The 27910-nt window shown below is 51.4% G+C and overlaps 2 protein-coding genes across 4 annotated transcripts; both read left to right on the top strand.

Moving 5' to 3' along the window:
* The first annotated feature begins 1797 nt into the window (after positions 1-1797).
* LOC114781693 (anoctamin-5-like) lies at positions 1798-19236 on the top strand. Of its 3 annotated transcripts, XM_028968045.1 has the most exons (22): positions 1798-1906; positions 2314-2453; positions 8391-8435; positions 9883-9944; positions 11079-11183; positions 13198-13266; positions 13375-13659; positions 13746-13865; positions 13950-14065; positions 14897-15031; positions 15113-15218; positions 15999-16059; positions 16136-16287; positions 16367-16441; positions 16515-16743; positions 16837-17015; positions 17099-17196; positions 17279-17409; positions 17875-18080; positions 18170-18372; positions 18459-18564; positions 18707-19236. In XM_028968045.1, the coding sequence occupies exons 2-22, from the start codon at positions 2381-2383 to the stop codon at positions 18938-18940; spliced, it is 2790 nt and encodes a 929-aa protein (XP_028823878.1). In that variant the 5' UTR covers positions 1798-1906; positions 2314-2380; the 3' UTR covers positions 18941-19236. The 3 variants fall into 3 exon arrangements, with proteins under 3 accessions (XP_028823878.1, XP_028823877.1, XP_028823879.1); XM_028968044.1 differs by lacking the exon at positions 1798-1906 and having other exon boundaries at positions 2272-2453; XM_028968046.1 differs by lacking the exons at positions 1798-1906; positions 8391-8435 and having other exon boundaries at positions 2272-2453.
* Positions 19237-21331: 2095 nt separating this feature from the next.
* On the top strand, positions 21332-27456 carry LOC114781695 (vesicular glutamate transporter 2.1). Its single transcript, XM_028968047.1, has 12 exons — positions 21332-21690; positions 22986-23241; positions 23435-23553; positions 23752-23866; positions 23970-24057; positions 24134-24220; positions 24292-24434; positions 24506-24655; positions 24733-24865; positions 24938-25048; positions 25402-25529; positions 25603-27456. Exons 1-12 carry the CDS (start codon positions 21602-21604, stop codon positions 25924-25926), a joined length of 1743 nt encoding a protein of 580 aa, XP_028823880.1. The 5' UTR covers positions 21332-21601; the 3' UTR covers positions 25927-27456.
* The last annotated feature ends 454 nt before the right edge of the window (positions 27457-27910 follow it).

The raw sequence follows: 27910 nt of genomic DNA, 5'->3' as shown, positions 1-27910 counted from the left end.
TGACAGTCAGTAGTTACAGGGACAGTCCCCCCCTGGAGACACTCAGGGTTAAGTGTCCTGCTCAGGGACATGATGGTATTAAGTGGGATTTGAACCTGGGTCTTCTGGTTCATAGGCCAGTGTGTTACCTACTAGGCTACTAGCACCCAGTAGTTACAGGGACAGTCCCTCCTGGAGACACTCAGGGTTAAGTGTCCTGCTCAGGGACACGATGGTAGTAAGTGGGGTTTGAACCTGGGTCTTCTGGTTCATAAGAAAGTGTTTAACACGCTAGGACACTACCAGCCCAAACTGTCCACTTAGGAATCAACACTGACGATCAATTTCACGTGCTGCTGTGCAAATGAAACAGACAAGAGGTGGACATTCTAAACAATTAGCAAGACGTCCCCAATAAAGGCGTGGTCCTGCAGGTGGTGACCACTTCGCAGTTCCTGTGCTTTCTGGCTGATGTTTTGGTCACTTTTGAATGCTGGCGGCGCTTTAACTCTTGAGGTATCATGAGATGGAGTCAAGAACCCACACAAGTGGCTCATCCAGGACGGCACATCAATACGACATGTGGCAATAAGGTTTGCCGTGTCTGTCAGCGTAGTGTCCAGAACATGGAGGTGCTACCAGGAGACAGGCCAGTACACCACTAGACGTGGAGGAGGCCGTAGGAGGGCAACAACCCAGCAGCAGGACCGCTACCTCCACCTTTGTGCAAGATGGAACAGGAGGAGCACTGCCAGAGACCTGCAAAATGACCTCCAGCAGGCCACAAATGTGCAAAAACAGACTTCCTGAGGCTGGTATGAGGGCCCAACGTCCACAGGTGGGCGTTGTAGGGAGGTCATACAGGCACGTGGAGGCCACACCCCCTACTGAGCCTCATCTTGACTTTTTCCTCCATTCCAAGGTTATTACATCAAAGTTGGATCAGCCTATAGTTAGACCTCCATGGGTTGATAAATTTGATTTCAAATTGATCATTTTTGTGTGATTTGGCTGTCAGCACATTTAACGTTGTAAAGAACAAAGTATTAAATAAGTATGTTTCATTCAGAGCTAGGATTTTTAAAAAAATTTTGAGCAGTGTAATTTGGACTTGAAATTTTTTTCTTCAATTTGTTCGTCTTGTTGCCTGATATTTTCTATTTACCTTCTATCTACAGTACAGGCCAAAAGTCTGGACACCTTCTCATTCAATGTGTTCATGACCATTTTCATGACCATTTATGTTGGTAGATTCTCACTGAAGGCATCAAAACTATGAATGAACACATGTGGAGTTCTGTACTTAACAAAAAGTGGAGACCTGACCTCCACAGTCACCGGACCTGAACCCAGTCCAGATGGTTTGGGGTGAGCTGGACCAACAAGTGTTAAACACCTCTGGGAACTCCTTCAAGACTGTTGGAGAAGCATTTCAGGTGACGACCTCTTGAAGCTCATCGAGAGAATGCCAAGAGCAAAGAAACTAGAATATAAAACATGTTTTCACTTATTTCACCTTTTTTTGTTAAGGACAGAACGCCACATGTGTTCATTCATAGTTCTGAAGCCTTCAGTGAGAATCTACCAACGTAAATGGTCATGAAGATAAAGAAAACGCATTGATTGAGAAAGTGTCCAAACTTTTGGCCTGTACTGTATATAATATATATAGTGTTGCCATAGTAATTATTGTGTTTCTAAATACAGTAACTGCAGTCCAGATGAGTGTGAAAGTGAAGTGATTGTCACTTGTGCACACAGTGAAATTTGTCCTCTGTATTTAACCAGGCACCATGACAGGCACCCGGGGAGCAGTGTGTGGGGACGGTGCTTTGCTCAGTGGCACCTCGGATCGTTATTCTGATTACGGGGCCGCTTCCTTAACCGCTAGGCCACCACTGGACCGTGTGTGGACAATGTTGCTAAGGTAACGGTGACATTACAACGTTACAAACATGATATTTGTATCCGTGAAGAATCGTTCTAACTGTTCTGCTGATATGAACAACGTAGCTGTCGTGTCTCTGTGTGCGTGTATGTATGTATGTATATGTGTGTGTGTGTGTGTGTCTCTGTGTGTGTGTGTGTGTGTATGTATGTATATGTGTGTGTGTGCGTGTCTCTGTGTGTGTATGTATATGTGTGTGTCTCTGTGTGTGTGTGTGTCTCTGTGTGTGTGTGTGTGTGTATGTATGTATATGTGTGTGTGTGCGTGTCTCTGTGTGTGTGTGTGTGTATGTATATGTGTGTGTCTCAGTGTGTGTGCGTGTGCGCGCGTTTTCCTCCTCTGCCGACTGAAATGTCCTCCTCCTCGTGATCCGTCCCCTTTAACAGCCACCATCCTGGCCGTGTGGATGGCGGGATGAAGGTGTAGCGGCTGGATCCGCGCCGCTCGCCAGAAATGAAGCGAGTTGCGGGGAAGACGAGGGACGCGACGCTGATCGAGATGAACCGGCGGGGGTCGCAGGTCGGCGGTGAGTTTTTACTCGGCGCCGCGCTGGAAACGTGGCGCTCCGCTTCATCCACATTCATAGAAAAAGCAGCCAGGCGGCGGGGAGGAGGTTCATGTACCGCCTCATCTCCACTAGTTTACCTTCATTTTCGACTAGGTTAGCTTAACTTGAGCCAGTTTACACTAGTTTAGCTTATCTTGAGCCGGTTTATACTACTTTAGCTTAATTTGAGCCAGTTTAGGCTAGTTTAAGTCAGCCGTGTGTGTATATATATATATATTTGTTTCCAGCTCCAAAGTTTCTGTGCCCGCCGATGACGTCACTGTTGACCGCTCTGGACATGACGTCACACACACACACAATACCGCTATGAAAAAGGCATGTTTCATGTTACGCTGAATGTCCACACCTCCTGGATCCACGGAGGTCTGTGTGGAGGACTTTCTGGGGTTTTTAATGATGTCCCCCGTCTCCTACTTCCACTGCCACCCATTCCAGGCGTGATGTTTCTACCAGCAGGAGTTTTAATTGATCTCCCCATGGACTCGGTTTCAGCCTGTAAATGTTGGTATTGATCCCCCGACACCAGCAGATTTGTCTTTCAAATCGTCTTCACTCTGCAGCTTTTGCTCTTCTTTGCTGATGGAAACATTCAAATCGCATTCAAAGTCCAGACAATGGAGTGTTTCAGAGAGCAGTTCCGCTGAAGACCCACGATTATTCATATGATTTCTGTAGCTGCACAAGGCGTCGAATTCTGCAGTTGTATCGTGTCCGCAGCCCCGCGTTGTATTGTGGGTAATATATGCGATGTAGTAATGGTTAGGGGGGATTACATAGGCCCGTGTAGCAATAAAACGTGGTGACACTTCCTTTGTTGGTCTATAATTTATGCAGTGTGTTTTTATAGCACAAACAAACATCAGAAAAGTAAGCGTGTTATTAAGATACTACAGTGATTTATGATGAAAGTATAGCGGCATGTCCAGCTGGACGTGGCCTGTCGGTTATTTCGGCTCCGTCTGAGATGCAGGCACGTTTCTGATGCTGAGCAGGTCGAATGGTGGAAGATGATCGATGGACCTTCAGTAAAAGCACTTTCAGTAATAACGTGCCGGAGCGATTTCTCGACGGTAAATTATCGGCTGTATCTGGGATTTTTGCCGATGAGTCTGTTGGTTCTCTTTGCTCGTGAATCTTCATGTCTGCACCTCAGTGCATCTCACCAAATAATCATTTTACAGTAATCACTCTATTCACAATTCCACAATAAGAGTGTGATGGCTTTATGTCAGTTTTTCATTGCGGCGTGGGCAAAACCTCCGTATTTTAATAACTCTGGAAAGGGCGCGTATGTGTTCTTCTTAATATGTAGAGTTGTGCAGATAGGAACCATGTAGCTGTCGTTCTTTTATAAAGACTTCTAGGCTGAACCCATAAAAACGTCTCCTCTCTGAAGCCCCGCCCCTTCTTCCACATCAGCATTCAGGCCCCTCCCACCAGCAAGAGCTTGTATGATAAACGAAAAGCGATGGTGCCCTTATTTGCTTTTTAAATATTAGTTTAATTGGTTTCGGTGAAAGACGCCCTTATAACTCATGGGTTCGGTTCTTGGTTTAGCGCAGAATTTATTAACTGAAAGAAAAATGGACTCAGACCCACACTTCCCATCGTCAGGAGAATGTGAAGCGCCATTGTCCTGCTGTCACTGGGACTGGCTGCTAATTGGGAGTAATGAAGAGGCGGATGTGGCGTGAGGCGCTGGTGACATATCGTCCCTCGCCGCAACCCTTATCACTCTTCCTCACATGGAGTCCATCTGTATGGGAATTTGTCGGGTGTGCGGCTGGTCTCAGTTTAGCGGGTGGTGACCTCCCTGACGGATCGCGCGGTCGGACCGTAGAAGGGGGAAGTCGTGTTTATCTTACGGGCGTCTGGGGAAGGGGGATGGGGTGTAGCCATGGCAACAGGACCTGGTGATTAAATTTGAAAGTTGAGCAGATGGGGGGTCTGGCCAAGTAACGAGGAACCCAGATTTACTGTGTTAACAGTGTCTTTGTCAGGACAGGACGAGTAAAAACGTCCTTCTACCCTGAAGAAGGGAAATCCTGGACTGCGATTTTACATCATATCCAAAATTAATACTTGTATACGAGGTCACCCTGGCTCACAATGCTGCCCCCCCCCCCCCCCCCCCGGTCTTCTTTACCGGACCCAGCTCCTCCCCCCCGTCTTCTTTACCGGGCCCGCAAACCCCCTCCCCCCCGGTCTTCTTCACCGGACCCAGCTCCTCCCCCCGTCTTCTTTACCGGACCCAGCTCCTCCCCCCGTCTTCTTTACCGGACCCAGCTCCTCCCCCCCGGTCTTCTTCACCGGACCCAGCTCCTCCCCCCCGTCTTCTTTACCGGACCCAGCTCCTCCCCCCCGGTCTTCTTCACCGGACCCAGCTCCTCCCCCCGTCTTCTTTACCGGGCCCGCAAACCCCCTCCCCCCCGGTCTTCTTCACCGGACCCAGCTCCTCCCCCCGTCTTCTTTACCGGACCCAGCTCCTCCCCCCGTCTTCTTTACCGGACCCAGCTCCTCCCCCCCGTCTTCTTTACCGGGCCCGCAAACCCCCTCCCCCCCGGTCTTCTTCACCGGACCCAGCTCCTCCCCCCGTCTTCTTTACCGGACCAGCTCCTCCCCCCGTCTTCTTTTACCGGACCCAGCTCCTCCCCCCCGGTCTTCTTCACCCGACCCAGCTCCTCCCCCCCGTCTTCTTTACCGGACCCAGCTCCTCCCCCCCGGTCTTCTTCACCGGACCCAGCTCCTCCCCCCCGTCTTCTTTCCCGGGCCCCGCAAACCCCCCCCCCCCGGTCTTCTTCACCGGACCCAGCTCCTCCCCCCGTCTTCTTTACCGGACCCAGCTCCTCCCCCCGTCTTCTTTACCGGACCCAGCTCCCCCCCCCCGGTCTTCTTCACCGGACCCAGCTCCTCCCCCCCGTCTTCTTTACCGGGCCCGCAAACCCCCTCCCCCCCGGTCTTCTTCACCGGACCCAGCTCCTCCCCCCGTCTTCTTTACCGGACCCAGCTCCTCCCCCCGTCTTCTTTACCGGACCCAGCTCCTCCCCCCCGGTCTTCTTCACCGGACCCAGCTCCTCCCCCCGTCTTCTTTACCGGGCCCGCAAACCCCCTCCCCCCCGGTCTTCTTCACCGGACCCAGCTCCTCCCCCCGTCTTCTTTACCGGGCCCAGCTCCTCCCCCCCGTCTTCTTTAACCGGACCCGCTTTTCCCCCCGTCTTCTTTACCGGACCCAGCTCCTCCCCCCCGTCTTCTTTACCGGGCCCGCAACCCCCCTCCCCCCCGTCTTCTTCACCGGACCCAGCTCCTCCCCCCGCTCTTCTTTAACCGGACCCAGCTCCTCCCCCCGTCTTTCCTTTATACCGGACCCAGCTTTTCCCCCCGTCTTCTTTACCGGACCCAGCTCCTCCCCCCCGTATTCTTTACCGGGCCCGCAAACCCCCTCCCCCCCCGGTCTTCTTCACCGGACCCAGCTCCTCCCCCCGTCTTCTTTACCGGACCCAGCTCCTCCCCCCGTCTTCTTTACCGGACCCAGCTCCTCCCCCCCGTCTTCTTTACCGGACCCAGCTCCTCCCCCCGGTCTTCTTCACCGGACCCAGCTCCTCCCCCCCGTCTTCTTTACCGGGCCCGCAAACCCCCTCCCCCCCCGGTCTTCTTCACTGGACCCAGCTCCTCCCCCCCGTCTTCTTTACCGGACCCAGCTCCTCCCCCCGTCTTCTTTACCGGACCCAGCTTTTCCCCCCGTCTTCTTTACCGGACCCAGCTCCTCCCCCCGTCTTCTTTACCGGACCCAGCTCCTCCCCCCCGTCTTCTTTACCGGGCCCGCAAACCCCCTCCCCCCCGGTCTTCTTCACCGGACCCAGCTCCTCCCCCCGTCTTCTTTACCGGACCCAGCTCCCTCCCCCCGTCTTCTTTACCGGACCCAGCTCCTCCCCCCCGGTCTTCTTCACCGGACCCAGCTCCTTCCCCCCGTCTTCTTTTACCGGACCCAGCTCCTCCCCCCCGGTCTTCTTCACCGGACCCAGCTCCTCCCCCCCGTCTTCTTTACCGGGCCCGCAAACCCCCCCCCCCCCCCGGTCTTCTTCACCGGACCCAGCTCCTCCCCCCCGTCTTCTTTACCGGGCCCGCAAACCCCCTCCCCCCCGGTCTTCTTCACCGGACCCAGCTCCTCCCCCCGTCTTCTTTACCGGACCCAGCTCCTCCCCCCCCGTCTTCTTTACCGGACCCAGCTTTTCCCCCCGTCTTCTTTACCGGACCCAGCTCCTCCCCCCCGTCTTCTTTACCGGGCCCGCAAACCCCCTCCCCCCCGGTCTTCTTCACCGGACCCAGCTCCTCCCCCCGTCTTCTTTACCGGACCCAGCTCCTCCCCCCGTCTTCTTTACCGGACCCAGCTCCTCCCCCCCGTCTTCTTTACCGGACCCAGCTCCTCCCCCCCGGTCTTCTTCACCGGACCCAGCTCCTCCCCCCCGTCTTCTTTACCGGGCCCGCAAACCCCCTCCCCCCCGGTCTTCTTCACTGGACCCAGCTCCTCCCCCCCGTCTTCTTTACCGGGCCCGCAAAACCCCCTCCCCCCGGTCTTCTTCACTGGACCCAGCTCCTCCCCCCCGTCTTCTTTACCGGACCCAGCTCCTCCCCCCCGTCTCTTTACCGGACCCAGCTCCTCCCCCCCGGTCTTCTTCACCGGACCCAGCTCCTCCCCCCCGTCTTCTTTACCGGGCCCGCAAACCCCCTCCCCCCCCGGTCTTCTTCACCGGACCCAGCTTTTCCCCCCGTCTTCTTTACCGGACCCAGCTCCTCCCCCCCGGTCTTCTTCACCGGACCCAGCTCCCTCCCCCCGTCTTCTTTACCGGACCCAGCTCCTCCCCCCCGGTCTTCTTCACCGGACCCAGCTCCTCCCCCCCGTCTTCTTTACCGGGCCCGCAAACCCCCTCCCCCCCGGTCTTCTTCACCGGACCCAGCTCCTCCCCCCCGTCTTCTTTACCGGGCCCGCAAACCCCCTCCCCCCCGGTCTTCTTCACCGGACCCAGCTCCTCCCCCCGTCTTCTTTACCGGACCCAGCTCCTCCCCCCCGTCTTCTTTACCGGACCCAGCTCCTCCCCCCCGGTCTTCTTCACCGGACCCAGCTCCTCCCCCCCGTCTTCTTTACCGGGCCCGCAAACCCCCTCCCCCCCGGTCTTCTTCACTGGACCCAGCTCCTCCCCCCCGTCTTCTTTACCGGACCCAGCTTTTCCCCCCGTCTTCTTTACCGGACCCAGCTCCTCCCCCCGTCTTCTTTACCGGACCCAGCTCCTCCCCCCCGTCTTCTTTACCGGACCCGCAAACCCCCTCCCCCCCGGTCTTCTTCACTGGACCCAGCTCCTCCCCCCCGTCTTCTTTACCGGACCCAGCTCCTCCCCCCCGTCTTCTTTACCGGACTCTGCAGATTTCCCTTAAAGAAACACAGCAGTTGCTCCGACTTCATGGCTGAATGGCCGTGGTTGTAATAGCGGGCGTGTCTCTGAAGGGTGGAGGTTGGACTGAGGAACCCCAGATCAGATGTGATGTCGTGTGCAGGTCTGCACCAGTCCAGTAAGACATGAGAGGAGTGAGGACCACTCCACTTTTCATATTGTTGTCATGGTTCGTGGTTCTGAGTCCGACTCTCCCCCACATCACAGTGGGCTCAGGGTCACATGATGCAATGTTTGGTCGAACTGAACCGAATTCAGTAAAAGTCCATGTTTGTGTGGGTGTGGTCAGCCAGGAACCCTGTCTACTGATTTGCTTCCTGTTTTTGTTCTGGACTATTAATTCTGGTCTTGTTTGGTTCTGGAGGGCGTGGTCCCGCCTCTTAACAGTGTGTGTTTGGTCACTGTGTGTGTTCCTAACGCTCCGCCTGTGTGTGTTTCTCTGTTGAAGACTGCTCAGCTGTGCTCACAGGCTTCAGGATGAGCACCATCACAGGTACGGACAGAACCACGCCCTGTTGTTGGTTCTCCTGCTCCATGTTCCTGTGTGTCGGTGTCGCTCTGCTCTGTCTGCTTTGTGTTGGGTTTCCTCCTCATCTCGGTTTCTCGCTCTCTTTTCCAACATGCTGGGTCTGTAAGTGTCTCTTTCCCACACGTAAATACACTGTTTGAGTGCCTGATAATTTTCAGTTGCATCAGCAACACATTTTCTGTTCATTGCGTCATAATTTTGTGTGATTTGGCAAATAAACACACTCACACACACGTACGTATCATTGGGTCAGTGGTGGTGTGATACACACCAGCTGCAGCATCATGATCTTGTTCTCAGTTTTTAATCAGTAGGGCTTCTTATTAAAGATGCACTGAAACACACACACGCACACACACACGCACACACACACACACACACACACACACACACTTCATCACTTCCACTTCACACCAGCTGATTAGAGTTGAGGAGGCGTCTTTGAGGAACATGATACCTGGATGGTTTTCTCCATTCAAAACACAATAATTAGTTTTGTGCTCATTACCGAGATTACACACTTTCCTCCATTTAACGTTTTGTTTTTAACCTGTGTGTGTGTGTGTGTGTGTGTGTGTGTGTGTGTTGCTTCATTAGAGCGCTATGGTCGTAGTGGTGTTCGGGCTTTACTAGCTTTAATACGCTGTTGCTGGGGTTATTGTTTTTCATCATTTGTGTGTGTCTGTGTGTGTGTGTGTGTGTCTGTGTGTGTGTGTGTGTGTGTGTGTGTGTGTGTGTGCGCGCACACGCGATATCACGCTTGCACACTGCATTCACACCTTTCTTCTGTGATAATATAGAATATTCATCCCTGGAGTTCGAACTTTATTCTGTAAACAGTCGTAACCTTGTTGCTGATTCATTAATTAAAATGATATTTTTATATATTTGGCCATGTGACTGTGTTTGTGTGAGTGTGTGTGAGTGTGTGTGTGTGTGTGTGTGTGCGTGTGCGTGCGAGTGTCTCTTATCACCGGATGGTAGTTGGTGTGTTATTAGAAATGGGCGTCGGCCACAGTTGAGATACGAGCAGGAAACACATTTTAAGATAGAAACAGAGCATCTAGACGTCAGGACGAGCGAAAGCTGCTGCTGCATCATCCTGCGGCGCCGGGTTCTAACGAGAGGTTCCACCAGGCCGCCATGATGCTCACACACACACACACACACACACACACACACGCTCATATTACTGGCTCGGAAGAGGAGTGAACCACAGGAATCCGTGTGTGTGTGTGTTTTCTGCCCCATCTCAGCCCCTTTATGCTCCGTTTCAGTGTGTGAACGTTTGAATTTGTTGAATTTGAGAAGAAGTAACAGAACATCCTGATATTGAACACCGACAGGCGTGTCTGAATTATTCATGTAGAAGTTGTGCGCTGATGTCTGATCTTTTCTCCCTGATCCTCAGAGGACAACAACGGCCTGAACTCCACCTCAGACCGAGAGAGATGGCAGCCGGGTCACAGTGAGGTAGGAGACATGTATACACACACACACACACTCACACTCACACACACAGACAGAACATACCACCTCCTGCCCCCAGTCTAGTTCACATACACACACAAACCTTATCTGTGTAAAAAGCCAAAAAAGCAGTTCATTTACGAGGAATGTTCCTCTAAAATCTCCTCTCTCTCTCACACACACACACACACACACACACACACACACACAGAACATTCCTTTCCTTACACACTGGTTTATGTTGAGAGGAGTGTTTTATTTGGTGATTACCCAGAATGCACTACTTTACAGGCCAGGCTTGAATAATGAAGGTTTCTCAGTGAATGAAACGCTCCTGCTGGCCGGGTTGGAGACGGGAGCTTCTGGTCTGGAATCTGGCTGCTGTATGGCCTTGATGAAGGTCCCGTCCCCACACGCTGCTCCCCGGGCGCCTGTCACCAAGGGCGACGGTTAAATACCGAGGACACGTTTCACAATGACGATCCCTCTCACACACTAATCCTGCTTCTTCTGACCCCGTGACCCACACAGAGCTCCTGTTGCTGCAGCAGCAGCTTGGTCATCTTCTGGTTTCTATCAGACATACTGCTGTATAATCTGCTGTATTATGGAGAGTTTTATGATTGTGGTGTAAGGTGATCTGGACGAGGTGTGTGTGTGTGTGTGTGTGTCCGTCCCTCTCAGTGTAGTTATGATTGGCTTCCTGTGGTTGTGCGGATTTCAGAAATGAAATGAAAGTTGTTGTTTTTGAAAGTGGGCGTGTCTGGGATGATTGGCGGTTTTAGTGATGAAGGCTTTTCTGCTGCTCTGAATCCTGCTTCTCCATGACTCTTCCTGCTCTTGTCGTCTCCCTTGACACTACTTTTGCCACCAGGCAGGTGAGTCTTCTGTATCCAGGATTTGGTTTTTATTGACTCCAGATCCTCTTGAGTTCCTTCTGACTCCTCCACAGTTCTGTACTTTTGAACTGTTCCTATTGATCTCCTTATCACCTGCACCTTCATACAGAAGCTGCATCACCTGCATATTGTAATGTGTCTGAAGGCGAGAAGAAACGCAAGAAGCATCACCTGTTATCCCGACCGAAAACCTTCTCAGCAAGAACATCATGCTTAATAGAAGTCTGTCTGTCTGCAGGGCGGTAAGGAGCTGAATAGAGACTCCGTCTACTTCAGGGACGGCGCGCGGAGGATCGACTTCGTCCTTTCTTACGTCGATGACAAAGATGGCGACAAGAAGCAGGTACGGCTCGGACCTCCACTCTTCTCCGATGTGTCTGCGATGGGGCTGTCAGATCAGCCAGAATAAACGTGTGGACGAAGCCGCTGAGACTGCTGCTCCACAGAGGAGGCTCTGAGGGAGGCCAGATGGAGAAGTGGTTTACAGAAGTGGAAGTGGGTCAAGTGGCTCAGATGGGTGGAGATTTCCAGGAGAGTCCACCTTCCGTTTTCTGAGGGAAAGATCATATTTGTATTTTTTTTACATGGTCAGTCTCTTCTTGCTTTTCTGGACCACTGCATCAGAAGATAGTAGCCTGGTGACCAGCGCTGTACTTCAGTGGTCCAGCATGCTGAGTGACCTTCCGTTGGTTCTGTGGAGACCTCAGTAGATGGTCTGGGATGTAGAGATATTATGAAGCGTGATGTCCTGGTTTGGGTCAGTGTTGGTTCTATGGAGACCTCAGTAGATGGTCTGGGATGTAGAGAGATTATGAAGCATGTTGTCCTGGTTTGGGTCAGTGTTGGTTCTATGGAGACCTCAGTAGATGGTCTGGGATGTAGAGAGATTATGAAGCATGATGTCCTGGTTTGGGTCAGTGTTGGTTCTGTGGAGACCTCAGTAGATGGTCTGGGATGTAGAGAGATTATGAAGCATGATGTCCTGGTTTGGGTCAGTGTTGGTTCTATGGAGACCTCGGTAGATGGTCTGGGATGTAGAGAGATTATGAAGCATGTTGTCCTGGTTTGGGTCAGTGTTGGTTCTGTGGAGACCTCAGTAGATGGTCTGGGATGTAGAGAGATTATGAAGCATGTTGTCCTGGTTTGGGTCAGTGTTGGTTCTGTGGAGACCTCAGTAGATGGTCTGGGATGTAGAGAGATTATGAAGCATGATGTCCTGGTTTGGGTCAGTGTTGGTTCTATGGAGACCTCAGTAGATGGTCTGGGATGTAGAGAGATTATGAAGCATGTTGTCCTGGTTTGGGTCAGTGTTGGTTCTGTGGAGACCTCAGTAGATGGTCTGGGATGTAGAGAGATTATGAAGCATGTTGTCCTGGTTTGGGTCAGTGTTGGTTCTGTGGAGACCTCAGTAGATGGTCTGGGATGTAGAGAGATTATGAAGCATGTTGTCCTGGTTTGGGTCAGTGTTGGTTCTGTGGAGACCTCAGTAGATGGTCTGGGATGTAGAGAGATTATGAAGCGTGATGTCCTGGTTTGGGTCAGTGTTGGTTCTGTGGAGACCTCAGTAGATGGTCTGGGATGTAGAGAGATTATGAAGCATGTTGTCCTGGTTTGGGTCAGTGTTGGTTCTGTGGAGACCTCAGTAGATGGTCTGGGATGTAGAGAGATTATGAAGCATGTTGTCCTGGTTTGGGTCAGTGTTGGTTCTGTGGAGACCTCAGTAGATGGTCTGGGATGTAGAGAGATTATGAAGCATGTTGTCCTGGTTTGGGTCAGTGTTGGTTCTGTGGAGACCTCAGTAGATGGTCTGGGATGTAGAGAGATTATGAAGCATGTTGTCCTGGTTTGGGTCAGTGTTGGTTCTGTGGAGACCTCAGTAGATGGTCTGGGATGTAGAGAGATTATGAAGTGTGATGTCCTGGTTTGGGTCAGTGTTGGTTCTGTGGAGACCTCAGTAGATGGTCTGGGATGTAGAGAGATTCTGAAGCGTGTTGTCCTGGTTTGGGTCAGTGTTGGTTCTGTGGAGACCTCAGTAGATGGTCTGGGATGTAGAGAGATTATGAAGCGTGTTGTCCTGGTTTGGGTCAGTGTTGGTTCTGTGGAGACCTCAGTAGATGGTCTGGGATGTAGAGAGATTATGAAGTGTGATGTCCTGGTTTGGGTCAGTGTTGGTTCTGTGGAGACCTCAGTAGATGGTCTGGGATGTAGAGAGATTATGAAGCGTGATGTCCTGGTTTGGGTCAGTGTTGGTTCTGTGGAGACCTCAGTAGATGGTCTGGGATGTAGCTATGAGTGAATAAGTGGCTCTATGTTCGCTACAGATGTCTGTTTCAGAGTATGAGTGTTATTATTGGCAGGAGAGGAGGAAGGCGTTTGAAGCCAGTCTGGAGAAAGTGGGCCTGGAGCTGGAGCTGGAGGATAAATCGGTAAGGAGGCTTCACTGCTGTGTCCTAGTGCCCCCTAGGGGCCACAATTAGGAATCACACCACGACACTTCAAGACCTAATTTCAACATCTCCACTCTTTTTCTGCAGAACTCTGATGATGGGAAGACCTACTTTCTGAAGGTCCATGCTCCCTGGGACGTTCTGGCCACCTACGCTGATGTCCTGAAGGTCAAAGTGCCCTTCAAGGCCAGCGACATCCCCAAGGCACGGCAGGACCCTCTGAGCTGGGTCACACTCCCCTTTCGCCTCCCTGAGCGAATCATGCGACCAGAACCGGACTACTTCACCTCGCCCTTCGACAAGGCCAAGATGGACTTCTTCCTCATCCATGACAAGGAGACGTTCTTCCCCCCGTCCACCCGCAACAGGATTGTGAGTCGTTCACTCAGATAATATCAAATATTACCACAGTCTGCTCCAGACTAGATGTGCACCAGGTGATCACCTGTCCACTACAGGTTTACTACATCCTTACACGTTGTCCCTACTACACGGATGACTGCCAGGAAAGGGACAAGACTGGCATTAAACGGTTGCTCAGCAACGGCACCTACACTTCCGCCTTCCCTCTCCATGATGTGAGTGTCATGGACTGATGTGGCTGAACCAGTCTGTGGTGTGTTGCCAGGTTGGACTGTGTTCTCCTCTGTCTTGTCCTGCAGTGTCGTTACTGGAAGAAGGCGCGGGAGTCGCGGTGTGAGAACGAACGTCACCTCCTCTATAAACACTGGGCTCGATTCCTCACCTTCTACAAGGAGCAGCCGCTCAACCTCATACGGTCAGCTCACACCTGTACACGCACACCCATATACACACACACACACACACACACCTATACACATATATACATGTATTCACGCACATACAGTTCAGTTTGGACACATCTTCTCATTCAACGTGTCTTCTTTATCTTCATGACCATTTACGTTGGTAGATTCTCACTGAAGGCACCAAAACTATGAATGAACACATGTGGAGTTCTGTACTTAACAAAAAAAGGTGAAATAAGTGAAAACATGTTTTATATTCTAGTTTCTTTGCTCTGTTTACGGCTTTGCACACTCTTGGCATTCTCTCGATGAGCTTCAAGAGGTCGTCACCTGAAATGCTTCTCCAACAGTCTTGAAGGAGTTCCCAGAGGTGTTTAGCACTTGTTGGTCCAGCTCACCCCAAACCATCTGGACTGGGTTCAGGACCGGTGACTGTGGAGGTCAGGTCTCCACTTTTTGTTAAGTACAGAACTCCACATGTGTTCATTCATAGTTTTGACGCCTTCAGTGAGAATCTACCAACGTAAATGGTCATGAAGATAAAGAAAACACGTTGAATGAGAAGGTGTCCAAACTTTTGGCCTGTACTGTATACGTTAGTGTCGTGTGTGTTTTGTGTGTGTGTGATTGTGTCCAAACATGCACGTTTACCATCACACCTGTTGTAACTGCTGTTGAAACGTATTCTAATTCATGATGAAGATCCTGTTCTTCATCACGCTGAGGTCTGTGGTGAAAGTGGTGAGCATCTTGTAGGACTTGGGAGGATCTGTGTCTCCTCGAAGTCTAGACAGTTAGCCTGTTTCCATGGTGATGTCCAAGATGTTTTTTGGTGACAGGAAGTACTACGGTGAGAAGATCGGAATCTACTTTGCCTGGTTGGGCTTCTATACAGAGATGCTGTTCTTCGCTGCTGTGATGGGCGTCATCTGCTTCCTGTACGGGGTCCTTAGCTACGAAGACAACGTCTCCAGGTGAATGTGACTTCCTGGATTCAAATATCGTTTATTCCTAATTCCTAAGAATGTTCTCTTGATCCCCCTGCTTCTCTGCAGTAAGGAGATCTGTGATTCCAAGATCGGGGGCATCATCGTCATGTGTCCTCTGTGTGATAAGAAATGCAGCTACTGGAAGCTGAACTCCACCTGCCTGTCCTCCTGGGTGAGAAGCCATCTTCTGAGCTGCAGTACAGCGGTGGAGCTGATCTGCATATTTTTACATATGAGGAGGTGAACGTAGGTCGGGGCGTGGACGAGGAGGTGGACGTAGGTCCAGCCTAGTCGGGGCTCTGGAGGCCACATGCAACCTAATAAAAAACGGAGGGCAACAAACACATATCGGGTCAAAATTCAAACCAATCGTATATCGTGAAGGGCTAATCATAGGCCTTGTAAAAGTGCGTTGTTAACGGTTAACTTTTGTGCTTTTGCACCCAAGAGAAAAAGTTAGTCTAGAGTCCTGCTAGTCCTGGACTTCAGGCCTTTTTTAATGGAGAAGTTCCTTCTCTTCTGGTTTAGCACGAGGCTTAATCTACGAACGGGAAACCTGCATTAAAGGTTCTCATCAAGCCAGTAAAGTATTGGTTACAAATTGATCTTGCGTCACTTTCCTGTATTAAAGGCTTAATCCACAAACGGGAAACTAAATCAATACAGTGTCGTGAGGTGCATGACTCCAATTCTAAATCTGCATTCTGTTAATTACCTGCTGATGATTGAAGAAGATTGAAGATAATCAGAAGGTTGCCGGTTCGAATCCCGATCCGCCATGGTGCCACTGAGGTGCCACTGAGCAAAGCACCGTCCCCACACACTGCTCCCCGGGCGCCTGTCATGGCCGCCCACTGCTCACTCAGGGTGATGGGTTAAATGCAGAGGACAAATTTCACTGTGTGCACTTCACTTCACCTTCTGAAAGGGATTTCTCCTTTTTCTACTTCAGCAGTCGCATCTGTTTGATAATGAAGCCACCGTGTTCTTTGCCATCTTCATGGGTATCTGGGGTGAGTTTGGTCCCGTTCACGTCGGAACCGTTGGTTTTAAAGTGAGTCTGGAGTTGAACGGGACGCGTTCCTGCAGTGACGCTCTTCCTGGAGTTCTGGAAGCGGCGCCAGGCTCGGCTGGAGTACGAGTGGGATTTGGTGGACTTTGAGGAGGAGCAGCAGCAGCTGCAGATCCGGCCAGAGTTCGAGCTGAAGTGCACCAACCGCCGGCTCAACCGCATCACCCAGGTAATCCGGCCCCGCCGGGGAAGTCTGTTTGGTGGAGAAGCAGTAGGAGCAGTGACGCACACGACTGGTTCTTCTCTAGGAAATGGAGCCGTTCCTGCCCCTGCCCAGCAAGTGCGCCCGGTTCTGCCTCTCTGGAGCCACGGTGCTGTTCTGGGTGAGCGTTTCCACCACTTCCCTCCGGTACCTTCTGACTGGCCTGACGTGCCTGACAGCCTGGTCTCCTGCAGATCTGCCTGATCCTGGCCTGCATCATGGGCGTGATCGCGTACCGGCTGGCCGTGTACGCAGCGTTCGCCAGCATCATGAAGGACAGCCCCACCAACCACATCCAGCTGGTGGGCTCGCTCATCACGCCCCAGCTGGCCACCTCCGTCACCGCGTCCTGCATCAACTTCATCCTCATCCTGGTCCTCAACTTCCTGTACGAGCACGTGGCCATCTGGATAACGGACATGGGTGAGGAGCACCATGCTGCGTCTGCTTTAGGAATCCTGGGAGCATTGTGCTATCGCGGAGATGTCTGAGCCTTCTAACGACTTTCCTCACCAGAGATACCAAAGACCCACCTGGAGTACGAGAACAAGCTGACCATGAAGATGTTCATGTTCCAGTTCGTCAACTTCTACTCCTCCTGCTTCTACGTGGCCTTCTTCAAGGGCAAGTTTGTAGGCCACCCCGGCGACTACCGCTACATGTTTGGCAGGTGGAGTGGGCTGAGGAATGAAGAGGTCAGTGGTCCTCAGAATGAGACTTCGAGTGGGGTAGTATATTAACCTGAATGAAATGACTCTCTGGTTCCGGTCCTGCTCAGTGTGACCCGGGCGGCTGTCTGATCGAACTGTCCACCCAGCTGGTCATCGTCATGGCGGGGAAGCAGCTGGTGGGGAACGTCCAGGAGGCTCTGCTGCCGTAGGTTCTGCTAGGTGTAGCGAGCGGAGAGTCCGCAGGAGACCAGGCGGCATGAATAAATCCTGCCATTCAATGTTGCCAGGCTCGTACGGAACTGGTGGGGCAGCAGGAAGGCTCGGAAGCATCCGGAAAAAGTCTACAGCCGCTGGGAGCAGGACCACGACCTCCTCAGCTTCAGCCAGTTTGGTCTTTTCCATGAGTACCTGGAGATGGGTGAGTGGTGGGAACTTTACAGCGGCTTTACATTTTAGATTTTTATTAGGAGTGGGACTCGACTTAAAAAAAAATCATTTAATTAATTAGAGGCTTTGTAAATAATCTCAATTAATCACTTTATTTTTTTATTTAAAAGGGTTTTAGTGGGAGACAGAATGAAATTGGACATGGACATGCATATTGTAAACTCAAGCTCTTTTAATTTCTGGAAAAATAATATCCCTGGTTTAATAAAGTAATGAAGTACTTTAAGTGCATTTCCAGAACGGTATTGTCTGTAAATAATAATAAGAAAAATTTGAACATAAAGTGTCTTTGGGAATGAAATTTGCTTGCTTCAAGCTCTGATGTGTGCATCAGTGTAATTGGTCTTCTAGGAAGTTGAGCTGTGACGATAGTTTGAAATGCAAAGTGCAAATGAATTCATCACAATTAACCTCACATTTTCCATGTTGGTTCCAGTGATCCAGTTTGGCTTCATCACGCTCTTCGTTGCCTCGTTTCCTCTGGCCCCGCTGCTGGCTCTCTTTAACAACATTCTGGAAGTGCGTGTGGACGCCTGGAAGTTCACCACCCAGTACCGTCGCACCGTCGCCGCCAAAGCGCGCAACATCGGTGCCTGGCAGGAGATCCTGAACGTGGTGGCCATCCTGTCTGTCGTCACCAACGTCAGTCTCAGTCCGGTTCTTACACTAATAAATGCGAATGTGTTGATTTATTTGGACGTTCTCTCGGCCTGGTCCCACACCTTCTGCAGGCCTTCATCATGGCGTTCACCTCGGACATGATTCCACGCCTGGTGTACCTGTATGCCTACCACCCGGGGTCAGAGGCCACCATGAGAGGCTACATCAACAACAGCCTGAGTGTGTACGAGATCTCCCAGATTCCCGCCCCCAACAGGCCCGACGAGTCGGAGAACCCGACCTGGTTCAATCAGACGCTCATCACCACCTGCAGGTCGGTCGGTCTGTCTGTCTCCGGGTGTGTCCTGTCTCCGTGTGTGTGTCTTATTTTAAACGTCATTCCTCGATTGCGCATCTCAGGTATCGGGACTACCGTTACCCGCCTGGTCATGATCGCCAGTATTCACACACCATGCAGTTCTGGCACATCCTGGCGGCTAAACTGGCCTTCATTATCATCATGGAGGTAAGCTGGGCAGAAACGGTAAAAAGAAGGAGAACGTTAACTTTATTTCTTTGTTACTAGGGGAGCGACGACAAAATGTCCTCAGAAAAGCCATGTGTTTGTGGGGACATTCATAATTCCGCCGTCTCCTGTCTCCCTGCAGCACGTGGTGTTCGTGGTGAAGTTCTTCGTGGCCTGGCTGATCCCAGACGTGCCGTCGGAGGTGAAGGCCCGGGTCAAACGCGAGCGGTACCTGATCCAGGAGTACCTGCACAACTACGAGGTGGAGAGGCTGAAGCTGCAGCTGAGCCAGAGCCTCTGCTTCAGCACCGAGACGGCGTCCCTGCTGCCATCTGAGAGTCCCGACAAACACCACATACTGTCCGAGTGTCTGTAGACCCGCACACACACCTACATATCCATACAAGTCCACACCGCTGGACACATGTTGAAATTGGTGTCAAATTATCCAATTTTCTGGTTTTCAATCTGTCCAATCATTTTTACATGTTTTTAAGAGCTTTTTAAAAAGTCATTAAATTATTATAATTGTACCTGAAAATGAGTCCAATGCATAACTTTCAGATTAGTGACTTCAGTGGTGTGGACACACACACACACACACACACACACACACACACACACACACACACACACACACACACACACACACACACTCCGTACTCACGACTGTTGGGACAAAACCGACACAGAATATAGAACCAAGATGCTGAGGACGTTGAAGTTCTCGTGCCACGTACCTGAGATCCTGGTGCTCAGCCAGGAGCACTAATCAGGGTGACTGGGAGGTGGACACACTGGACTTGTCCACCCTGAACGGGGACGACTCTCCTGCTCTGGTTCTCTCCTTTACAGCCATCTCACGTGCTCTTACTCCACATCGTCTGCGCTGGATTCTGTTGGACTGGCTTGAGACGACCGCATCAACGCCAGTTTCACCAGAAATGGCCTTCAGTATCATATCTCTGCTCAATCAGGAATATCATGTGATTTATACGCAGTTCAAAGGGTCAAACAAATGCCCACAATCCCTGCCTTCCTCTGGATTTGACTACATTTCCCATAATGCACTGCCTGTTCCTCTCTGTCTAGAATCAGAATCCATTTATTTTCTGATTCCTCGTGTTCTAGTAACGGGTTGATCTTCTGACCATCTGTACCCCGACAGGGCGTCGCTACTGTTAACCAGTGGGCGGAGCCCCGATTTATCAAATGATAACTAGAAACACTCCATTGGGGAAAATACAGAAATGTTTGCTATTTGGAAGTGTTTAAGGTAGGAGTCGAATAGGTCGAGCGGAGGATGTGTTCGGGTTTTTATTTGTTGGGTTTTAATAAGTTGATCTAGTGTTTTTTTTTATTTTTCATTGTATTGTTTAAATATTTCGATTTTATTTAATGTGATTAAATCACTGTCCCTGAAACTTGTCTTTAAGATGATTTTTTAAAAACCATTTGCACATTGAGGTTGTCCCCATACCTTAAAGATGCCTGTTTTTTTTTTGTTCTTTTCTTGCTGGATTGTGTATCTGCTGCTCTGTTCTGTCAGCTGACTTCATGTCTTTTATTACTATGATTATATATGCTTGAATTGCATGATTTCTTCAGGTCTTTATCTAAATCTGCTGTTTATGACCATGCTGGTGGAGGACGAAGGTGCCAAATAAAACCATATGAATTATAAAGAAATGTTCAGAAATGTCTTAAACATTTTATATAAAACTGCGTAAATGTCTAAAATGTTTCCATTTTTAAATGAAAAAGTCTGCCTGAACAGTGCCATCCGACCTCTATAACTAATACAAAATGCAGCAGCACCTTCCCAAGTTCTCCACACCACCCCTCTGCTACGTTCCCTCCACCGGCTCCCAGTAGCTGCACCATCAGGTTCTAAATACTGATCCTGGTCTAAAAAGCCAAACATGGAGTAGCACCATCCTACCTCACAGCCCTTATTACACCTCACACTGCACCTCGTATACTCCGAGCCTCCAGTACTGCTCGCCTGGTCCCTCCATCTCTGAAGGTAAAAGGAAGACACTCATCTAGACTCTTCTCCGTCTTGGCCCCTCGGTGGTGGAATGAACTTCCAGCTCAGTCACTGAGCACCTTCACACGGCAGCTCAAGACCTTCCTCTTTAGAGAAGATTTAGATGAACTTGTAACCTTCTTCTCGTCTGACTTCTGTATAGAAACTAGAACAGAGTGAATAAAAAGATTGTATTCATAGTTGGGGGTCCTAGTGAACCAGAACTGACCACTTCATCCATGGTGACATGGAAGTACTTTGTAAGTGGCTCTGGATCAGGACGTCTGGTAAATGGCGTAAAATGTAAATGTAATACTGTACATGTAAATGTAAATGATTTATTCCATGAATTACAGACACGGCCAAGTTGCAGCGGGAACTAGTTTTCTGCCGCTGGGTGGCGCTGTTGTAGAAGGTTTCACCTGCTTCATCTCCGTGGGCCGCGACCTGTTCTCTCAGCCCGCATCTTTACAAGAAAAGAAATTCGTTTTATTTCACTCCATCCCATCACCTAGAACCTAGAACCTAGAACGCCGAACATCCCGCCCGGGTTCTCGCATCACCTAAATCCTAGAACGTCGAACTTGGAACCGGCGGTGATGGAAGTGTCCCACCGTTCCCGGGGACACCCCACCCGCCCCACCCGCCCCATCCACATCATCTGGTTTCCATGGCGCCGCCCCCACCGGATTAAACACGTGACCGACGTTCGTGTTTTTATTCGCTTTTTATATCCATCAGAGCGACAGGTCCGTCGGTGGCGCGCCCGTCCTCGTCTCCGCCGCCGTGCGCGCCGCCGACCCCTCCCTGCGCGTGCCCGCTCAGCGCGCCGCCGCCTGCGGGTGCACATTGTGAAGCCGCGCCGAGCCGCGACGGTTCTCCTGTCCCGCCGCGATGGCAGCAGCAGCATCAGCATCATCATCATCATCACCAGCGGAACCGGCGGCGGCGGCGAGTTCGTGACTGACCGAGAGACGCTTCCACTCCCACACAAACTCGCACGATCTGATGGAGGCGCCGACCGAGGCGCGGGGCTTCGCGCCCAGTAAGGAGGGGCTGAAGCACCTGGCGGGAAAAACGCTGGGGCACGTGTACAGGTATTCATTCTGGCTCATCATATATTCCAAGAAATATTCTGTATTAAAGTTCCGCGTTTTATCCGTCGATGCTGATGTCAAAAAATGATTTAAAAAAATGTAAATAGAATTTCATATTCCCGCACGTTGCGTCGGATTATTTTCGTTCCCCCGTTAAAAATATTTCCTCCTGCTAATTTCGACCCCCGAGGTCGGAAATGAATTTGTTCCGTTTTTCAGAAAATGAAGAGATTATCGATATAATATAATTTCGTGCGGGATTTAAAAGAAAATTAATTTCGCAACGAGCGAAACGTTTCAAATGACAATTTATTCGAAATGATAAAAATCGAATATTACGTAGAAAATCAGAGAAGATGTGGGAAAGAGCTGCGAAATGCGCAGGTAATTTCGTTCCTTTTTCGACGAATTTCGATGCCCGGCGCCCTGGTTTGATTTATAAAAATGTCTGCGTTTCATTTTTTTTTGGATGAAGATGAGTAGTGAATGCAGATGAAGGTGAAGGGGCCGGATTGGTGCAATGCGGTTTTCTCACGACGCGCTGCTGATCCCGACAATCGTTTTTTTAACCAGGAGACAGAAAAAAAAAAAGATTCTGCTTCTGAACATCATCGCTGAGAGCCACACCTTCCAGTGCACATCCGGGCCCCTGGGGGCCACGGAATATGTGCAGAATATATTCTACAATCCAGAGTGTGCGAATTATCTGTATATTTCTAGAATGCAGCAGTGTGTACAGATGTATAGAATATGTATAGATGTATAGCGCGTGTATCGAGTACAGATTAATAGAATGCGGCTGGTGTATAGAGCTGCGTCTGAATAGAATATGTAAAAATGTATAGTGTGTGTACTATAAAAATGTATAGAGTACAGGTGTATAGACCTGCGTGTGAATAGAATGTAGATGTACAGATGTATAGAATATGCACAGATGTATAGCGCGTGTATAGAGTACAAATTAATAGAATGCGGCTGGTGTATAGAGCTGCATGTGTATAGAATATGTATAGATGTATAGCGTGTGTGTGTATAGAGCTGCGTGTGTATAGAATATAGATGTGGGGTGGTAATAGCCTAGTGGGGTAAAACACTCACCTATGAACCAGAAGACCCAGGTTCAAATCCCACTTACTACCATCGTGTCCCTGAGCAGGACACTTAACCCTGAGTGTCTCCACTGTAACTACTGACTGTAAGTCCCTCTGGATAAGGACGTAAATGTAAATGTAGATGTATAGATGTATAGAGGACCGCAGCCGGACCTCCTGACGCATGGACCTCCTGCTCCTCAGGGTTCTGGAGAAGAGGCAGAAGACCGGGGAGACCATCGAGCTGACGGAGGACGGGCGACCCGCCACCGACCGCGAGAAGAAGCCCCCCCTGTGCGACTGTACCTGCTTCGGCCTCCCGCGCCGCTACATCATCGCCATCATGAGCGGCCTGGGCTTCTGCATCTCCTTCGGCATCCGGTGCAACCTGGGCGTGGCCATCGTCAGCATGGTCAACAACAGCACCATCCACCAGGGCGGGAAAATCATCATTAAAGAGGTGCGGCCCCGCCCCGATTCAACTTTGACCTTGAACCGCAGGGCTTTTATTCTGCATTTCAATTCTGCCATTTTTCTGGTACGAAACGTGTTAAAAATGGAGAATTGACGGTTTATTCCGCGTCTGCTCCAGGATGATCGAATTATAACGAATTCGCGCGAATCGGGTGAATTTGTGTGCTGGTTTCCTGCAGAAAGCCAAGTTTAACTGGGACCCGGAGACGGTGGGCATGATCCACGGGTCCTTCTTCTGGGGCTACATCGTCACCCAGATCCCGGGGGGGTACATCTCCTCCAGACTGGCGGCGAACAGGTGACGAAAACGTCCATTAATGCGCCTTCATTATAAAATGATCGAACGGCTTTTAATTCGCGCTGCGCGTGCCGGAGGGGCGGGGTCAAGGTCACGCGCGTGACCGAGATGAATAAATAAATAGATCATTATAATAATAATATTAGATGTATATTAATAAAAGGCAGATGATGAACGGACGCGGTTGGAATGTTCCAGGGTGTTCGGGGCCGCCATCCTGCTCACCTCCACCCTCAACATGTTCATCCCCTCCGCGGCGCGGGTCCACTACGGCTGCGTCATCTTCGTCAGGATCCTGCAGGGCCTGGTGGAGGTGAGCATGATACCGATCGGGCTGAAATGTCACCTGAAATGTCGAGGCTGGCTGGGATGCTGATGAAGGGATCATGTTGGGACGAATTTCTCTTTGTCTCCAGGGCGTGACCTACCCAGCATGCCACGGGATCTGGAGTAAATGGGCCCCGCCCCTGGAGAGAAGCCGTCTGGCCACCACCTCCTTCTGCGGTAATTTGCAGTAAATGTTGGTGCGGCTCTGCTGGATGAAGCTGGTTGTTTGATGGTTGCTGCTCTGCACCTCCAGGCTCCTACGCCGGCGCCGTCATCGCCATGCCCCTGGCCGGAATTCTGGTGCAGTACACAGGCTGGTCCTCTGTCTTCTACGTGTACGGTGAGCCCCGCCCGGCCCTGCGCGCGTCCCGCCGCCGCCACGGTTCTAACCGGCCCTTCTCCCGATCTCAGGGGTCTTCGGGATCTTCTGGTACATGTTCTGGATCCTGGTGTCGTACGAGAGCCCCGCAGAACATCCCACCATCACCGACGAGGAGCGCTGCTACATCGAGGAGAGCATCGGCGAGAGCGCCAAGCTCCTGGGCCCGGCCGAGGTCAGTGTTGTCATGGTGACTACGCCACGTTCCCCGTGACGCTCCTAACGCCCGTGTTCCCGCCCCGGCAGAAATTTAAGACCCCCTGGAGGCAGTTCTTCTCCTCCATGCCCGTCTATGCAATCATCGTGGCCAACTTCTGTAGGAGCTGGACCTTCTACCTGCTGCTCATCAGCCAGCCGGCGTACTTCGAGGAGGTGTTCGGGTTCGAGATCAGCAAGGTGAGCGCGGTGACGGTGCGTAACAGTATCTGGTGGTGAGTCTGGCGGGCGGTGACGGTGTTTGGGCGTGGCCGCAGGTGGGCATGCTGTCGGCGCTGCCCCATTTGGTGATGACCATCATTGTGCCAATCGGAGGGCAGCTTGCCGACTTCCTGCGCACCAGGAACATCATGTCCACCACCACGGTCAGGAAGATCATGAACTGTGGAGGTGAGGGGCGGGCTTCTCAGCCACGTTTGGGGCGTGTGGGGTTCTCCTCCTGAACGTTCTGCTCTGCCGCAGGTTTCGGAATGGAGGCCACGCTGCTTCTGGTGGTGGGGTACTCCCACAGTAAAGGCGTGGCCATTTCCTTCCTGGTGCTGGCGGTGGGCTTCAGTGGGTTCGCAATATCAGGTTGGTGTGGAGTGAGTGATGGTCGTGTGAGATTTTGGAGATTTGGCCCGTCAGTCACGTGGCCCCCGCCGCGGCCCCCCCGCGCCCCCGGGCCGCCTCCATCTCGCAGCTTTCTGCTGGACTTTTTTAATAATTCATCCCTTTTCCCCGGAGACGCCACGCTGTTCCAGCAGCAGCGGCGGCGGGGGGGGGCGTGGTGGGGGAGGGGACCTGCTGACGCCGCTTCCATCTGCACGAGCCACGGAACAAAAGAAAATGACGCCGTGTCTCCATTCTCTTTTCTTCGAATGAAATGTGGGACGTGAACGTGTGTCGATGACGTCCATCTGTCCGGATCTGCTTCCACCCCACAGGTTTCAACGTCAATCATTTAGACATCGCGCCTCGCTACGCCAGCATCCTCATGGGCATCTCCAACGGCGTGGGCACCCTCTCAGGAATGGTGTGTCCTCTGATCGTGGGCGCCATGACCAAAAACAAGGTACGGTGCCCTGCGTGACCCTCTGAGCGCCGGTGCGTGTGGCAGCGGCGTGACGTGCTTGTCCCCCTCCCAGACGCGGGAGGAGTGGCAGTACGTCTTCCTCATCGCCTCGCTGGTGCATTACGGGGGCGTGGTCTTCTACGGCATCTTCGCCTCGGGCGAGAAGCAGCCCTGGGCCGACCCCGAGCAGACCAGCGAGGAGAAGTGCGGCTTCATCGACGAGGACGAGCTGGCCGAGGAGACGGGGGACATCACCCAGAGCTACGGGGCCTTCGGGGGCCCGGCCAAGACCTACGGGGCCACGACGCAGATGAACGGGGGCTGGCCGGAGGGCTGGGAGAAGAAGGAGGAGTACGTGCAGGGTGGGGCGCAGGAGGGCGGGTTCGGCTACTCTTAGACTCCACAACCATCCATCATCTCGTAGTGTTCGTGAATTCGGAGAAGAATTTTACATGTAGGACCATTGTTTTATGTTCGCACAAACGTAAAAAAAGAAAATCTGAATAATTCCACGCATCTCGATCAGCACACAGAGGAGCTCTCGGTCGACACATATCAGAGGAGGCTTCTGTTGGGAGCGAGATGGTCCGCAATGTCCATCACGTCCCGCTGGAGCCTCTACGGTCAGTTAAGGAAGTTCTCGTAACTCCCAGCCAGGACGAGGGGTCGCGTCACCTCACACTCCACAGCACAACCTGCTCCGTGACGCCGCCTCGCCTGAGACCTTCTAGATGTTTCTGTGAGACGCGTGAAGACTTGGGTCTTTGATGTGAAGAGCACACTGATTACGATTACGGTCAAATCGCACACAGGCCGCCGTCCCCAGACGCCACCGTGGACCGGACAGTTTATGCAAAGTCGCTAGATGATCGATAGAAAGGACGTGAATGAACAAGATATAGAATTAGCATAAAGATTTATTTATTGTAAATGATATGGCAACGTGAGGTTTTACAATCAGAGTTTTAAAGGATCGTATGGCTGCTAATCTGTCCCCCTCGTGCACCGAGGGACAGTGGAAATGAGGGACAGAGGGACGCCGGGTGGCTTTAGGCAATAACCGCACGCGTCCGGCGAGCCTGTCCAAAGCACAGTCTGGCACAAGGACCCAAACCTTCCATTCCTTCGCTTTTTGGAGGTCTCCATGTTACGCCATGCCATGTTGACGTCTGTGAATGTTCGTTATGCATGGATCAATGTTTTAATTTGAAAAACGACAAAAAAAAGAAGAAGAAACTCTCCTCTAGTTATTCTCACACATTCCATTCGGTTCCCCGAACTGTTACCGATGTTTCGATTCCTTTGCACAATTAACCAAAGGCGACGTGTGGACCTGGTGGACCTGGAGGTTCTGAACAGGAGGGCCGCCATTCTCAGTGTACAAAGCAATAAAGCCTGGTAACAGTCACCCATCCGTCATCTCTAGTGCTTTTACGTTCCACTCGTGTTCTGTGGTTGCACATTTATCAGAAAAATGTAAAAAAAAGAATTGTTAATGTTACTGTACTTTACGATATCTAGATCTAGTTTAGCGTCCAGCGCACGCCGGTGCGCCGGGCCACTCACCAGAAGAGAATGATCCCCCGCGGACGTCCGCGCCCTCGCTGTTGTCCCGTACTGTTGCTTTTCACTTTCTGGAGCGTGTGCTAGTGTCTGGAAGATCGTGGTGCGATTGGTGGCTTTAACCCCTTCCCCGCCCCGCCCCCCCCGCGTGTCCTCTACCGCTGCAATATTCAGGATTGTCTGTGAAGGTGTTTGACTGTGGTTTCAACATGGCCATAAAGGCACCATATTCCTGTTTCGTGCCTCTGAGTGGAGTTTCAAGTGTGATTCTTTGGCTTTTTTTGCTGTGTTTAATGGAGAGGTTTGTTGATGTCAATACTGAAATGCTCTATATATCCTTTTTATAAAAAAACCTGAAACCACACCAACTGGAGTCTTTCTTTCTGGTGAGCGGAGTACTACCAGGTCCTCCCCATCTTGCTCCTCATCCTCCTGCCAGGCCGAGTGAAATCGATGGCGCGCTCGGTCCCTGGAGCTCAGAGGCCGGTATTGACCGCCACTTCTCCCTAATACAGAGCAGCAGGGAGGGGCAGCACTTAAGCAGCTATTAGCAGCCTCAGCTCAGCACGGGAAGGAGAGGCAGCAGGTCCTCGTGTCCTCCATCAGCCCGTACCGTGTGACCAGGGAGAGTAAAATGGAGGGAGGAGGGAGGGACGATATCACGTTACAGTAAGAGGAGGAAGGACCGTGGTGGCTGAGGGATGCCGGGAACGAAACTCCAGCTCCCGGACGAGCCAATCGGATCGCTGCAGGGGCGGAGAAAGAGTCCACATCAACCGCTCAGTCTTCATCAATGTACCATCTAGACCACGACCTTG

Source organism: Denticeps clupeoides, unplaced genomic scaffold (assembly GCF_900700375.1).
Source record: "Denticeps clupeoides unplaced genomic scaffold, fDenClu1.1, whole genome shotgun sequence".
NCBI classification, from domain to species: Eukaryota; Metazoa; Chordata; class Actinopteri; order Clupeiformes; family Denticipitidae; genus Denticeps; species Denticeps clupeoides.
The sequence above is the reverse complement of the archived record's forward strand: the minus strand, read 5'-3'. Positions and strand labels throughout refer to the sequence as shown.

Coding starts and splice junctions, on each gene's coding strand:
- LOC114781693 (XM_028968045.1), top strand. CDS start 2,381: ATGAAGCGAGTTGCGGGGAAGACGAGGGACGCGACGCTGATCGAGATG. Junction 17,016..17,098: donor GTGGGCTGAGGAATGAAGAG/GTCAGTGGTCCT, acceptor GGTCCTGCTCAG/TGTGACCCGGGCGGCTGTCT. Junction 18,565..18,706: donor CCTTCATTATCATCATGGAG/GTAAGCTGGGCA, acceptor GTCTCCCTGCAG/CACGTGGTGTTCGTGGTGAA.
- LOC114781695 (XM_028968047.1), top strand. CDS start 21,602: ATGGAGGCGCCGACCGAGGCGCGGGGCTTCGCGCCCAGTAAGGAGGGG. Junction 24,221..24,291: donor CTCTGTCTTCTACGTGTACG/GTGAGCCCCGCC, acceptor TCCCGATCTCAG/GGGTCTTCGGGATCTTCTGG. Junction 24,866..24,937: donor GAAGATCATGAACTGTGGAG/GTGAGGGGCGGG, acceptor GCTCTGCCGCAG/GTTTCGGAATGGAGGCCACG.